This window comes from Alosa alosa, chromosome 9 (assembly GCF_017589495.1).
Source record: "Alosa alosa isolate M-15738 ecotype Scorff River chromosome 9, AALO_Geno_1.1, whole genome shotgun sequence".
In the NCBI taxonomy this organism is placed as follows: Eukaryota; Metazoa; Chordata; class Actinopteri; order Clupeiformes; family Clupeidae; genus Alosa; species Alosa alosa.
In genome coordinates, this window is record NC_063197.1 from 27943460 (window position 1) to 27959379 (window position 15920).

The 15920-nt window shown below is 41.7% G+C and overlaps 2 protein-coding genes across 2 annotated transcripts in view; one reads left to right on the plus strand and one right to left on the minus strand.

Moving 5' to 3' along the window:
• pla2g4ab (phospholipase A2, group IVAb (cytosolic, calcium-dependent)) overlaps positions 1-8506 on the minus strand; it is a 52304-nt gene extending 43798 nt beyond the window's left edge. Inside the window, exons 1-4 of the mRNA XM_048253747.1 lie at positions 8406-8506; positions 8184-8321; positions 6753-6872; positions 803-884 (exon numbers count right to left, since the gene is read on the minus strand). Of these exons, the coding sequence (XP_048109704.1) occupies positions 803-884; positions 6753-6785 (115 nt within the window). The 5' untranslated portion in view covers positions 6786-6872; positions 8184-8321; positions 8406-8506. The remainder of the gene's footprint in view (positions 1-802; positions 885-6752; positions 6873-8183; positions 8322-8405) is intronic.
• Positions 8507-9577: 1071 nt separating this feature from the next.
• Positions 9578-14891, plus strand: ptgs2b (prostaglandin-endoperoxide synthase 2b). Its single transcript, XM_048252537.1, has 10 exons — positions 9578-9705; positions 9959-10075; positions 10190-10333; positions 10453-10596; positions 11030-11211; positions 11380-11463; positions 11624-11870; positions 12394-12680; positions 12876-13023; positions 13763-14891. The coding sequence occupies exons 1-10, from the start codon at positions 9645-9647 to the stop codon at positions 14173-14175; spliced, it is 1827 nt and encodes a 608-aa protein (XP_048108494.1). The 5' UTR covers positions 9578-9644; the 3' UTR covers positions 14176-14891.
• Positions 14892-15920: the final 1029 nt, after the last annotated feature.

The window sequence follows — 15920 nt, forward strand, 5'->3', positions numbered from 1 at the left end:
ATTTGATAACAATAAATTAAGAAATGTTTCCTATTCTGGGAAATGTTTAGTTTCTTTTTCTTTAGCGGTTCAATGATACCGTTTAATTGTGCCGGAAATTATTAATTATTATTAATTATTACCAGCAATCTCCTCGTCGAGGAGGCCCTAACCCTGCAGATCATGAACAGAAAAAGCATAGACCTACTGTTTATTTTGGGTACAGAACACAGTTGCATGTCCAGTGTACACGGAGAATGACAGTGTCTTGGAGCGGCCGCAACCCCGCAACTCCACTTCCAACGTCATGATTCCGACAGATACGCCCGACACTTCTGCTTTTTATCTGGTGGTGGTGGAGTTGACCGGACATCTGAGGCTTCAGACGTTACCAATGTATCATCATCCATCGCGTCTGGACACTGAAAAAACGTTTAAGGCCGCCTCACTCATTTGTTCGTTGTTTAACATGGACGTTTTAAGCGTGCGCTTCCTATTTGAAATGTTTCCTATTTGAAATGCAGCATAGGCTATGCGTGATGTTTAATAGCTTTCAAACGGTAGAGTCTGTACATTTTTAAAAACAGCCAGAGGACGTATTGCTTTAATATAGGCTTACATTGTAAGGCTTATTCTCACATTCAGATTGCGTTAGGGGGGCGGGATTATTAGCCAATTTCAATCGGACAATTTGACCGGAGAGATTTAATTTTGTCGGACATTTCATTTTTTTCCCGGCAAATGTCCGGTAATTACCGGACAACGGAAACCCTGTCACACACACACACACACACACACAAACAAATGATAAATACCAACTCACAGAGGTCACCAAGAGCTCCTTTGGTGACATTCTCAGCCCGCAACACCGTGACTTTGTACTTGTGGGAGTACTGCTGCTCCACCTGCAGCAACAAGTGAGAGCTTGTAACTGTAAGATTCTAACATGATAAAACAGACAAAGATTCATGGAACAAGTCCAGGTTTTAGATTTGGCGGGATGAGCTAACGAATAGAAGAACATTTGGCAAGGTCTCTGGACTTGAAACACAAGTGATCAAGCATTGATCAGCTATTTGAAATCAGACCAGATTTAGTGAACATTCGGATGAGCAATGAAGCTTAAAAAAGATTTTATAATTCACAGCTACTGCATACCCGTTATAGTTCAAAGCAAAGTTCTCACAAAGTTACCATAGCATATGGCTCCAGATGAACTGAAGTTGTCATTCAGACAATCAATAAAAGCACAAGGGAGACTCTCTCTCTCAACACTGACTCAGGACAAACCAGGAAGAGGAAATGTATGAAGCAGCAAGGCAATGCTGGACGTGCAATAGACGCTGGGCTGAGAACATGACAGTCATCACAGACGGTTGCTGGGTGTGGATGACGACTATACTCTTCTGTCTTGTCTAAAGGTAAACATCAAGGTTACCTGGAAGAATGTGAATGTTTATCTTCCTGGAACATAAAATCCAGAAATTTCCAGACACTGAATAAGAATAGTATTGTATTTACAGTAGTGATAAAAAAATCAGATGACGCAGATGAACACTTCTAGGTTATAGGTTTGTTAACAGGAGCGTGCGGTCCATATGGGCAGGTGGGGCAGCGAACTACCTGAAGCATCCTCCACAAAAAATAGTTCTTCAGTAAATCGTTGCTCCAAGTCTAATTATCTATAGTTTCTGTAGGCTTTCCAACTATTTTTGGTCTATTGACATCAACTTTTGGATGATGGTGGCGATTCTCGTTGAGTTTAATGTGTCATGCAATGTTGGGGCAGGGCACCTCGACGATCGCATTCCTCAATAATTTATCGCATAACCCTGGCGTCTTCAATAAGGATTGCAATCCGCGCTAAAAGACGCCTGTACGGTCGTAAAGTAGTCTGCCCCATGGTCATATTCTAGAACTACTCAAATTATTCCGCCAGTTATAAATTAGGCCTATCGTTTCATTTCAAGATGCAGAAATGGCGAGTAGTGTTGCACCTGTTAACCGTGTTGAGTTTCTGTTAAAAAAAAAATTAGAAGATACGTTATCGAACCCTGGTGTCTACCTTGGTTTAGTAGCTAGTGGATTTAATAGCATCTGTTGACAGCGCAAAAACGAGAAGGCAACGGTGTTCAAAAGTATGGCATAGGTTGCTGCATTCAGAATGAGCTATATCCTATAATATAGCCTAGTTTCTACAGCGAGTGGTCAGACAATTATCCATAACACCCAACTGTCTTGAGTTGCAGTTATAAAACCCAACTACTTAAAAATATTAGATAGTTAGCAGGCCAGACAGAAAAAAAAAAAATTGTTATGTTATGCTTCGCTGGTTTAACGTGATGAGAACGGTGCAAGCTTAACTGATGGGTTACTGATCTACAATTCTGACTGTGACATGATTTAAGCATACAGCAAAGTCCTGTAAAATATGTAATTTTAATGTAGCTCAAAATGATAGGCTGTTAAAAAAAAGTCAGACTTTCTGCCCTACCAAAATGTATGGTCACCGCACGCTACTGGGTTTGTAGGTATTCTCAGGAAAGCTATCCCAAGTGATCTGCGAGCAGACGTGGTAAAATATAATATAGATGAGTTTTTGGCAATATTGAACCAACTTTCTGCAACACTGCCTGCTACGCTACTGCTTTGTGTCCTACTAATAGCGATTTTTATTTAGCCTGCGGCCTGTCAAAATAATCTTAGCATTCACAGCGCAAATTCATTTAGTCTTTTACGCAGTCGAGAAAGTGACATCGCAAGAAAGTGCGTCCAAATTCACCCATTCTTCTCAGTTGAACTTCTCGCGAAGTAGCCTATTCATCACACAGACATCACAAGTGATGTCACATGAAAAGAGCTTTTCTCAGCTTTTAAACGATGTTAAATGATAATTGCTGTGTTGAACGGTTCCAGCGAGAAAAGTAAATAATATAATTCAATTTAATCATACATTCTACTGAAGGTTTTGCGTCCATGATCTCCCTACCCATTCATCTCGGTGGAATACATTACGAACCCTTCTTTTAACACATGACAAACCACATATCAGAATAAACAGCAGACCTTACCGAACATAAAAGTGTAAAGCAGTCCCCATACAGTTAGCCGTTCCAGAGTAATCCACTTTTGAATTTGCAGTAAATTTCGACATGCATTGATGTCTCCAAATTTGGGCTTTAAGTTTTACAATGTGTTTAAATTGTTCCACATGATTTCATAACGGGCCAAATACAAAATAAATGTTACAAATATCGCCTAGATATTGGTAAATCAGAAGACAGCTGACTAAGAGTTTGTGAAAGTAGCCTGATCACAAAATGCTAAGCATGCATTTAGGCTATTTGAGTTTCTTAAAGATGAGCTGTGCTTAAATTTAAATTGTTCAATACATGATTTCATAGCAGGCCAAATATAAAATAAATGTTATATATAGCCTAGATATCTGTTTTTTTAGATGATCAGATGATTTACAGTTATATGTAATATGTCATGTTTCATGTTTTGTAATGTTTCATACAATGATGCAGGTCTACTGCAGTGAATAGGCTAAATACAACATCATTTTTATAGCCTACTACTGTATAGTTAACTTTGGCCTTGGTGCCCATGTGGCCTTTGTGCCCCCCACCAAATATGCCCAACTGAAGGCCAAGTGGCCTTGCCCCCAGAATGGTGAAATTCCAAGCCTGGTCACTGGCATGTTATATTTGGTGCTTGGTTAGATGTAGAAATTATAAGTAAAGGTAGAAAGTGATCCAATGGTATACACATTGTAGGAAATCCATGGATGTAACTTAGCTAACCTCACTTCGCTAGTAACATTAGCAGCTGCTGTAAGGCACATACCGAGTAAGCTACGTACTACATACAGCAAAATAATTTGTTTTTCGTAGGATTACGGTACATTCAATGAGCTAGGGAAAAGTGAGTTAAACATTTTTCCACCACGAAAGTCCAGAACGACACCTGGACCATTATTTCTTACTTTTGCTAACCGTTTCCCAGTTGTACACTACCCCAGTAAGAAACCTGCATCATTATCATCACATCATTATTCCCAAACCCCCATAAAGACAAATGTGCTATGTCATGATGTACTACCATATAATACCATTATGATAATACATGAAATAGCAGGTACCAACAACAAGGCACATTTCTCTAAATAAGTTAAGATAATAATACCTCATATCAAATGAATTCAACAACGCTGCAGTTATTGTCCCCTGGGGATTACATTTCAAGTACCTGTCTATCTTTATGTCTGTCTATTATTGTTGTGCAATGACAATGACAACTGCTAACGTTTTATAATGGTATTATATGGTATTACATTATGGCATAGCACATTTGTCTTTATTTAATAGGCTACTTAATACTTTTCTGAGACCTGATTTTCTGAGACCTGACTCCACTTTTTCTGACAGCGTTTTTTTCTGAGACCTGACTCCTTAAAGATGTTTTTCTGAGGCAGTTTAGTTTGAAGCAGTTTTATCTGAGGATGACAGCTAGGTTTTTCTTACGCTGAGGCAGTTTTGTCTGAAGATGACAGAAGTTTTTCTGAAGCTGAGGCAGTTTTGTCTGAAAATGACAGATGTTTTTCTGAGTCTGACACCTGAGTCTGGTTTTTCTGACGCTGAGGCAGTTTTGTCTGAAGATGACCGATGTTTTTCTGAGTCTGACACCTGAGTCTGAGGATGTCCTAAAATGAACACCGTACTCCAGGTATTGTGTATGTCTGACTCTGGCACACAATCTGAATATCTCTCTCAGTGTGAATATGGGTAGTTAGAGAGAGACAGGGAGAGATGGATTAGGTAGGAAGAGAGAGAAAGAAAGAGAGAGACAGAGAGAGAGATGGTGTGAGATAAGTCCTTTTTCTGTGGTGTGTGGTAGAAGTGTCTCTAACATCTGCATCTGCTGGTGGTTGAAAAAGACACTAATGGAGACAGTATTTGCAAGGTCTGACACTGCAAGTACTATGTAGAGCCTGACCGATATGGTATTTTAAAGACTGAGGTCTGGCATGCAAACTAAAAATCGCTATTATAAAAAAAACAAAAGCATTACGCCACTGAAAAAGAAAAACCTGGTCTATAGCGAAAGGCGCACATGAAGCACAGCTGCAGACGCACTGTCATGAGATGTAAGCAGCAACTCCTCTGCAGGATAAAGGATTTTTTTTCAGTCATTTGAATATTATTGGGGTAAGTGTTGCTTTTTTCAGGCTATGTTTTTGATGGTAACACATTGTGTATAACAACTGTGTATAACTGTTTTGTCATTGACTAATTGTCAAGACCAATCTTTTTGCACCAGACACCCGACATTTGATAACAAAACCACCGACTGGACAAACCCCTAAATTTATTCAAGCTATTCACCAGTGACCATGTGTTTTAGATCGCCAAGATAGGGCCCATTGTGTTTAAATAGGCCTAACTATAGGGTATCCAAATGAAAGGATTAATGAATATTTATTATGAATAATATCGTCAAGCCTTTGTTCTTATCTGTGATAAACACCAATGCCACAATAAACTTTCAAGGTATGTGTTTTATGCTTTATGATGTTTTTTTAACTGTTAACAGCATTCATTTCGGTACCCATGTTAACAGGTTACAGCACCCACACTGCTTCCACCATAACCACGCTTCAGACTCGGCTTGAACCATGCTGTAACCGTGACCCATCTAGAGAATAGAGGGGATGCCTATTTTTCCGTTTCATGCGAGTGGTTCTGTGCAGAAATATATTAGAAAATAGTAGTTGATGGACATAATTTGTGTTTTAAATGGGGACATGGAGGCTACATATGTACTATAACGAGCAGAATGTGTGCAGTGAGAACTCCCAAGGAGACACACTCTGAACATGATGTAGTAGCACCAAGGTGTCATGCCTGACTGGAAGGGGCATCGAACTGGGGGTACAGTGGGACTGATTACCAGGGCCGCAAGGGGAGAGAGTGCCCTTGAAAAGTCTGGAATATGCATGAGGGGAGGACATGGGGGTCCATCAGGACTGCCTATGCATAGGGCCCAGGATCCTGTGCTACGCCCCTGCTGACTGGTGCCATGGAGTGCCTCAGTACTTGTTTTAGGGAGATGTTTGAGATTAATATACAGTGGACTGTAGTATGATACAGAAGGCATTTTATTTTCAATTTAGTACTTGCAGTAAGACAATATGTCATCGTCATATGGTTTCTCACATGCACCCACAATTCACATTGCACTTTGCTATAAAAATGTGTGAGATCCACCCCTACAATTTATAAGATATTTTCTTCATGTTCAGAGAGCTACTGTACCATTTGATTATCAGTAAACACACTGACAAACTGATAAGAGTCTGATTAGAGTCTGATGTCTTTCTTTCCTCTGGCTGGCAACATCCCTTTGACAAAGTGCTTTGTATACACCGGCCTTTGTATTACCTGAGGTGCATAAGCAGAATTCCACAACTTGATGACAAATCTATGTGTGCATTTACTGTGGTTCTGCCATTTGGATTGGTAGACTCCCAACATGCTTGTGGATATGACTATTTCCAGTCAGTACAAATAAATTGCCAGCTTTTATTCTTTCTTGCTTTCTTTGTTAATGTCAAGGTCTGTTTTTTATAACTTGAAACAGCCAATGAATTAACAAAGACAAGTTGACAACCAAGTCTTTGTTAGCATACATGTACTGTATCTTCTGACAATTCTGCATTGTAGTGTGGATTATTATAGCTAACATAAATGTTGTTATGGTGTAAAACTCACAATAATGTACTGGTAGGGGTCTATGGATGACATGGCTGATGCCCAGACAGCTTTAGAAAATGTCCAATCCTTACTGTGCCTCTGAACTGGGAAGAACTCTTCTGGGTATTTTCACACAGTCTGTAGTCACACAAACACATAGTATTAAAACACATGATACAACCATCCACTATAATAGTCACCTCGTATGCCTTCTTTCAACTCTTGGCAAGATTATGATTTCTAGAAACAGTATGAGGAAAAATGAGAAAAGAGATACGTGCGGAAACGACGCATATCATAATTAGGAAATAAAAGACGGATATGGAGCTAACATAACACATGCACACAAGCTATCACACTCTCTCTCTCTCGTGGGTGTGCGTGAGAGAGAGATAGAGCCGATAGCACCGAATTATGCCCACCAACCAAAAGCGGAAAGGAAAGGGTGCATTGGAACTTTCTGGTGTTTAACTAAGCGTGTTGTGTCTGCGCCTTCACGCACGTTTGCACTATATCCAGCAGCAATTTTGTGCAACAGATCACGTAGTGTACGGGACGAGTCCAAAACAAGATTTCGGAGTCGCGAAGCGTGAGCTTTCTCAGCACTCCGCAATTAGAGAGCTAGTCGGCGCGCACCAGAACGGCGGTACCGTGCAGCAGGGTCTCTACTCCTACATTAGTAACATCGCACAATTTACTTTGACATGGGGTATAGATTGACTCCTTTCACGACAGGCTATCGTCGACGTGAATAAACATACTAAAGAATTTCACAATTTTGACGGCACATGCCGGTCCTGTCTGGAGCATTTTTCAGTTTTCAGCATAGGCCTACAAAAGGTTTACCCGACGAAGCTTCCTATCCCCGATTCGGTTGCCAAGATGCTGTTGGGGAAATTTTGCCACAGTAGCATCTGTAAAGTAGCCTAAGGACCTTGTTGTCTGCGTAGGTTGATGAAATAATGGCTAGTGTAACGTTGGCTGTCATATGACAACAAGTGGGCTGTACCAAATTAGACGATCCATCACGAATACAGACAAACCAGGTAGCCTACAGGTGACAGCCTATAGGTGACTGTGTCACGTTCGCGCTGAATGAGCTGAAGCTGAGTAGGTCTGGATATCAAATGCTCGATAGCCTACCTTTATCAACTTTGCGAAGCTACCGTAGCTTTATAAACTCAATAAACTCCAAATTGAACACATGGAATTGATCGACATTAAAGTCGCATGAACTTTTGGAAACTCTGGAAGTACACCTTGGACAGGCTGCCGTTTGTAGCGCGCACATGCGAAAACTGCCAGCGTCCGTCTTCGACTAAATGTCTTGTCTAACTTTCCTTACTCAACGGAATCCCTTCTAACACAAATAATATTGACAATACAAACATAAACCATAATCCAATGATACAATAAAGAAATGAGAACCAAAATCCACAAATGACGTACCTGATCTAGGTCATTTGCTCTGAACAAAAAATTAGCAGTCACAATCCTTTGGAGCAAAGGCATTAGACTCTACTAGAGCCCGGAGAAAGGAGGCGCGTTCATTTCTCTTCCTCGTACCAAGCCGAACTTTGTCGTTGCCTAGGTTGAAACTCGGAAATGTCAAAACTCTGAATATAACAGCAACACAAAGCTGGAGTGCTCCAAATTATTAAAAAGTTGTACCACTGGCCTGGCCTTGGTACAGACAGATAGTTGTCAACTTCTCGGTGTCTCTATTGCCACGATGCACAGCAGACTACGTATTCTCCAAAGTCGCACCCGTCTGTCGGTCTCACCACTAGCAGTCATTATGTGCGAAAGGTATAACCTGCCCAGTAGAGGGCGCCCCAAGACTGTCGCACATAGGTTTCTGAGTGAAGTGGTCTTTGGCATAAAGCCGTGTCAGTCTAAATGCCAGATATACTTTTTAAAAAAAATAAATAACCGGGGTCTTATAACTGCTGGCATCATATTCAGAAACTGTAACCAAGCAGTCAATTATTTGTCTAAGATTAGGCTACCATAGAATAGGTCTCTTAATTTCCATAAAAAGTGGTATCCAGGAGAGGGCTTGATGCCAAGCCATTTGCATTAAAGTTTGAATTTGAAAAAAAAAACGACAATTAGAACGATGTGATAATATCATAATAACAACTCTAATAAAAGCCTAAATAATGAATAATAACAATAAAAAAAAAACCTGCTGAATAAAACAGCTAGAAACCAGCTTGCTGGTCGCTGGGTTTAGCTGTTGGTTGTCTTTGTTGGTTTTCTTCCAGCTCTTGCTGGTCTTTGCTGGTGTAGCTGGTTGGGCCACCAGGTGGACATGCTGGCGTGACCATCTGAGGAACCTGGTCATGCTGGTGTGACCAGCCTGTCGTGTGGGATACAGCTGGTGTAAGGTGGTCATGCTGGTGACCAGCCTGCCAGGATTGACATTGTTGGTGTAAAATGCTTATTTGCTAGAATGGCTTACATAAGCTGGCATCCATAAGCCGCAGGTCAACCATACGGTCAAACAAGCTGGTTACAAACTGGTCAACCAGCAAACCACTTTAAGATGGTCATGCTGTTTTTTTCAACAGGGAATAATAATAATAATAATGATAATAATAATAATAATAATAATGTTATTACTGTAGTGCTGTTGTGTGGTTTTGGGATAGCAATGATTAATCAATGTTTAAAAAATAACTTATTGAGCGTTCGCATTAATTACTGATTATGACCCCGACAGACAGACAGACAGACCCCCCCCCTTCTCCGTAGTGAGTCAGAGTGACGAGTGTGAAGGAGGGTTCACATCGCCTTTATAACGAGGGAAAGTTTCCTCCTCTTACACACAAACCCTGAGGTAAACCTCACGGAAAGCAAGGATCACCAACAACTCGTACTACTACGCCTGAACCACACGTTACTGGAATGATCAGATCTATAGCGTTTCTTTTTCTCATACACCTGGCGTTGGTGTTATGTGAGGAAGGTAAGATAACTTTACATTCTATCAGGGCATGTTAGGTTTAGGTGTAGACATTTTCAAATGTAGCTAGAATTGTAATATTGCAAGCCTTCCTGGCTGTCTCTTGTATTTTCATGTTTTTGTAAATTACTTTAGACTAGGGTATTTAAAGAGACAATATAACGCCTAGCCCACTCTACAGCATCGTGAAGACTAAATAGTTTCACGTGAAGAGTTGGAGACGAGATCTGAGATTTAATCTGTTTAAATTTCACAGGCAACCCCTGTTGCTCGCAACCTTGTCAGAATCGGGGAGTATGCACAGCACTGGGCAGTGGTGCCTATGAGTGCGACTGTACCAGGACAGGATACTACGGCCAGAACTGCACAACTCGTAAGTGTCGAAAACTATGGGAATACTGAAACAAGCCATTGCGAATATGGGAAAATCGGAATATGTTTTTGAGACAGCATAGCCTAACTGTAAGCCTACATTTCTTTCCAACAGCCGAGTTCTCCACCTGGTTGAAAGTGACTCTGAAGCCCTACCCAAACACGGTCCATTACATCCTTACTCACTTCAAAGGACTATGGGCTATCATCAACAAAATCCCGTTCTTGCGGGATGGCATCATGCGTTATGTTTTAACATGTAAGACTATCTTATATCAGGCCATGGGCTAATATAAATATCTCTGATTAACTAATTATAGTAACTTAAAATTGCTTTAAATAATATAAATATTTACTGATGTTGTCTTTTTCCCCCAGCCCGGTCACATTTGATTGAAAGTCCTCCAACCTATAATTCAGAGTACGATTACAAAAACTGGGAGGCTTATTCCAACCTTACCTATTACACACGAACCCTCCCTCCGGTACCGCGGGATTGCCCAACACCTATGGGAGTTGTGGGTAAGTTTCTCCCCGTCTATTTCTTTTGCCCTCTCTCTAAACCTGTTCTTTCAGATTTTTGAGAGATTACCACGTTTATGTCAGCAAATGACATCACACTGAGGTACCAGCCAATCAGATAGGCTATAGAATGGAATTCAGCCCTAGGGGCCTTGAAGCAGAGACCTGCTACTCTAACACAGCCTACTCACAAAATTATTGAACAAGCTAAGAGAGCTCAGTGCATTAGGTCATCAGAGATACTTTCTTGATGTCCTAGTATGTATGCCTAACAACAAGTTTAGTGATAACTGCCAAACTGTCCATTAGTTTGGCTTCAATTATGTTTTAGTTTGGGGAAATGTTGGGGGAGTGATATTGTAGGCCTAATCTGTTCCTGTCATGCCCATGTGTGGTGATAGCAAAAAATTAAACACACTCCTTCCTGTTGCAGGCAAAAAGGAGCTGCCTGATGCTAAACAGCTGGCGGAGAAACTGCTGCTGAGGAGGCGCTTCATCCCGGACCCACAGCGCTCCAACCTTATGTTCGCCTTCTTCGCCCAGCACTTCACACACCAGTTCTTCAAGAGCGACATGAAGAAAGGGCCAGCGTTCACGCGCGCCGTCAACCATGGGGTGAGTGGCAACCCGCTGATGATGGATGGGTTGGGGCTTATTCATGTGGAAGGGATCTAAATCACCATGGTCTTCCATTTTTGGTGAAGCGTTTTATGTTTTTGTCCACCACAAGAGGAGGATGCAGGAACAGAGGTGTAAACAAAGGTGTTTTCTGCGTTTGCACAGGTGGACTTGGGTCACATCTATGGGGAAGACCTGGCGAGGCAGCACAAGCTCAGACTGTTTAAGGGTGGAAAGCTGAGGTATCAGGTGAGTCGAGAATAATAAAGTGTGATTCATACACTCACTTGAGGAATAAATTATGTAAAATGGGACTATATCACTACCCCAGTAGTGTATGTGTATTAGTGAAGAAGTGCTTTATTGTTTGCTTATCTCCTTTTGCAATCTCTCTCTCTCCCTGCTTCAGGTGGTGGATGGTGAGGTGTACCCTCCCCTGGTCAGCGAGGTGGGTGCAGAGATGCACTACCCTCCCCATGTGCCCGAGTCTAAGCGCCTGGCTGTGGGCCACGAGGCCTTCGGCCTGGTGCCTGGTCTGATGATGTACGCCACCATCTGGCTGCGCGAGCACAACCGAGTCTGCGAGGTTCTCCAGGAGGTCCACCCCGACTGGGACGATGAGAGACTCTTCCAGACCACGCGTCTCATTCTCATCGGTGAGAGCACACACACACACACACACACATTTGCAAACAGGCAAACATCGATATACACATTCAGAAATAAACACGTCAAGGCGATCAGTGGCATAGAATGAATTAGCTCGCTTTTACGGAACAGAGAAACCAAAAGTATGCTTGACCTGTGTTAGACCTCATATGTACTGTAGGTGGACAGATTCAAGACTGAAGTGTTACAAAACCTCTGGTGACCCTGCATACGAGGTGCCTCTGTAGCTCAAACAGCTCTGTCTAGTATTTGCAAAAGCATATCAGCAGCACTTTTTTTGCAGCTCAACAGTTTCCCGGCACCACATAGGCTTGCGGAACAATGCAAAACAGTGAAAGTTTATTTTTGTGTTTGAGGAAAAAAGTCTTTGGCATTTCCCCATATCACTCTTAGTCAAAGGTTTATCACAGGATCATATCTTTTTTCAGCTGAATTCAGCGGTCTTTGAAGATCGAAATCATCAAAACTGCTAGCGTACTAATAACTCTCTCAATAACTCTTTCTCATCAGGCGAGACCATCAAGATTGTGATCGAGGACTATGTGCAGCACCTGAGTGGCTACCACTTCAAGCTCAAGTTCGACCCAGAGCTGCTCTTCAACCAGCAGTTCCAGTACCAGAACCGCATCGCGTCCGAGTTCAACACACTCTACCACTGGCACCCGCTCATGCCCGAGGACTTCCACATCGAGGAGGAGGTCTACTCCTACAAGCAGTTTGTCTTCAACACCTCCATCCTCACCGACCACGGTGTCAACCAACTGGTCGACTCCTTCACCAACCAGATCGCAGGCAGGGTAAGTCATCTCAACTAAAGTTCTGCTAGAGATCATACGGTGAGGGGGTTACATGCTGTACGTTTTGTGCACATTTGCCTTTTGGTGGTTAGATTTCATTGATCGGCATATAATGAGGAGTTGTGTTTTCTGCCCAGTGCAATGGGGTGGTCAGAGATGGGCCTAACCGGTGTGTCCAATGTGTTTGTCCCTTAGGTGGCTGGAGGCAGAAATGTACCTGCTGCCGTTTTAATGGTGTCTATCAAATCCATTGAGAACAGCCGTCAGATGCGTTACCAGTCCCTCAACGCCTACAGGAAGCGTTTCAACATGAAAGCCTATACCTCCTTTGAAGATCTTACAGGTGAGCAACTCTTTTTCGCTCTCTCTTTCTCTCTCTCTCTCTCTCTCTCTCTCTCTTCTCTCTTTCTTTAACTTTCTCTAACTCTCACTTTCTAAATGAGTGAATACCCTGAAGTTAATTTCCATGATAATAAATCCTAGAATAAATTAGTGATTTTGCCTGCATGCTGCAGTTTAGATAACTCCGTAAAAATATTTGTAAGCAACAGTAGCTTTAGTCAGTTAGCTTGCCATCATTTCCGAAAGCTCTCCAGGAGTAATTTATACAGAGCGCATTCCTTCTCAGGTTGTTTTGCCTCGGGCACAGATTTAAATCAACACAGTGAAGTAAACGTAAACTGTGTCAGAGCAGTGAAGTCTCTCTCACTGGTTCTCTACCTTTTCCGGATTGAGGACACTACGGGCAGCTGTGTGCTCACACAAGCTGTGTAGTGTCTTGAGGGAGTCTATTCGGTGCTTGTATAAACTTAGGGGGATGTACTCAAATCGGGCTTGGCTCAGGGACAAAGCAGGGTGACACATGCAAGTAAATGTAGGCTGATTCACCTTTTTCAGGAATCTTCAGTTTTCATAGAAAGACCTGACTAACACTCAGTTGAGTAACTTTTGAAAATTTCAAAAGAGAGTGTTCGAACAGTAGAGAATGAAGGACTTGAAGTGACTGATAGGAAGGCCTTGATGCCATTGATGGCATGATGGCATGAGATTAACTCACTCACTTTCTTGTCCTTCGCCACCAGGTGAAACAGAGATGGCTGCCGAGCTGAAAGAGATGTATGGGCATGTGGACGCTGTGGAGCTCTACCCTGGCCTGCTGGTGGAAAAGCCCCGGGCCAACGGCATCTTCGGGGAGACCATGGTGGAGATGGGGGCCCCCTACTCGCTGAAGGGGCTCATGGGAAACCCCATCTGCTCTCCAGAGTACTGGAAGCCCAGCACGTTTGGCGGCCAGGTGGGCTTCCAGATCGTCAACAGCGCTTCGCTGCAGCGGCTGGTGTGTAACAACGTCAAAGGGCCCTGCCCTCTGGCGTCCTTTAACGTGCCTGATGTAAAAGATGCTGGATCGGCCACCATCAATTCCAGCACTGCACACGCAGCCACTAGTGACGTCAACCCAACTGTCATTATCAAAGAGAGAACGTCTGAGCTCTGAAAAAAAGCTGAATAACTGGAATCTACTGGATGTGTATTTTATTATTATTTATTGTAATATTTATTGATTTTTATTTATTGTTTATTTATTATTCAACTGTCACAAATGGGACCGTGTGTGTGTGTGTGTGTGTGTGTGTGTGTGTGTGTGTGTGTGTATGCGATTTGTTCTGACATATATTTATATAATTTAAAATGTTGTTATATTTTGTTTTGTCCTGTTTAGCAGCACTGCTCTTTAAGTTGTTTGCGTTGTTTGCAAAGCTCATTGGTTGTTAATTAATGCATACTTGAATCTAAATTTTTAGTTTACGGTACAATGATGCTTTCAACCGTGCAAATAAATTGTAACACAGTTGTATTTCTTTCCTGTCTGTCACTTCATTTCACTTCACTTCACTTGTTTTCATTTTTCTACTTTGGTAGTTTTATTGAAATTAAGAATTTAGAGTTATAAGAATTAAGTTATATATATAATATATATGTATCTTAAATGTTGTTTCTCATTTTGTGAGTTGTTTTGGATAAAAGTGTCTGTTAAATTAATAAATATAAACATATTTTTTGAAAAGTTTGTAAATAATCTGTCTGATGCAGTCGTTCTAAATGGAGTAAAAGCTACTGTTTTTTCTTTTTTTAAGTTTTACTTGAATATTGTGAGAATTGTTTAATGTATTATTTAATAATAATAATGATAATAAAAAAATGTTTATAAAATGTTGGATCCAGTAACATCTTTTCTGAAAACAAACAGAGAAAAAGCTTCTGAAAAAAAACCCACACATTTTGAATTTTAGTATTCAATGTTGTGCAGCACAATATTCAATGGTCATAAATGAAGAGTGGAAGTCTGCAGTTCCTCCCTCTGAAGTATAGGCTCTTAGGCAGCACAGAATCGTTTCATTCATGTGGACTGGGAGGTTTTCATCTCCTTAAGTTTACCACAGAGGGATCTCCAACTTCTTTCAACACAGGGAATATGTGAATGCATCTAAACCAACTTTGTTCACTTTCAGCACCCCAAATGTCTGTCCTTTCTCCTTTTTAGTTTCACTCTCTGAAGCTCCCAAAAGATAGAGCACAGGGAGGAACAGTTGACCTAATCAGCTCCCAGTCCAAGCTTGACTGAGAGTGACAGCCAAAACTCTGTCTCTTCTCTCTCTCTCTCTCTCTCTCTCTCTCTCTCTCTCTCTCTCTCTCTCCTCTATCCTGTTTTTTTTTCTTTCATTCAGAACATTGTCTTGCCATGAGGGAACAGGCCTTGGCTTCCAGCACTTCATCCCATGTAGTTTCCACGACGACGAGGAACGTGTGACATCTTGCCAACAGTTGAGAGGAGCTTGTAGGAGGGAAGTGTGGCTGAGTGTGAGGCTGGAAAAGAGGAGAGGAGTCTGTGGAGAGAGACTGAAGTATGGATAGGAGGCTACTGAAGAGCAAAGAAAGACATGACAGAGGAAGAATAAACAACGTCAAGAGATGCATAAGAGGCCCTTGTGGTGGCAGAGAGGCTTTGCTGAGCACCAGACAATGTGAGCACCAGACTGTAACACATGGAAAATGGCCTGTTAGAGTGGCAACGTTGAGGTCATCCTTAGAAGTATGTTCTAATGTTCTAATGTTATGTTATACAGTTATAATGTCCGAATTGGGAAATTGTTTTGAAATTGTGGCAGCCGACTTAATGCCCCAGATACATAAAGGCTCATTCTTTTAAGCAAACAATCAAGCAAATATTCTTCTTCATCA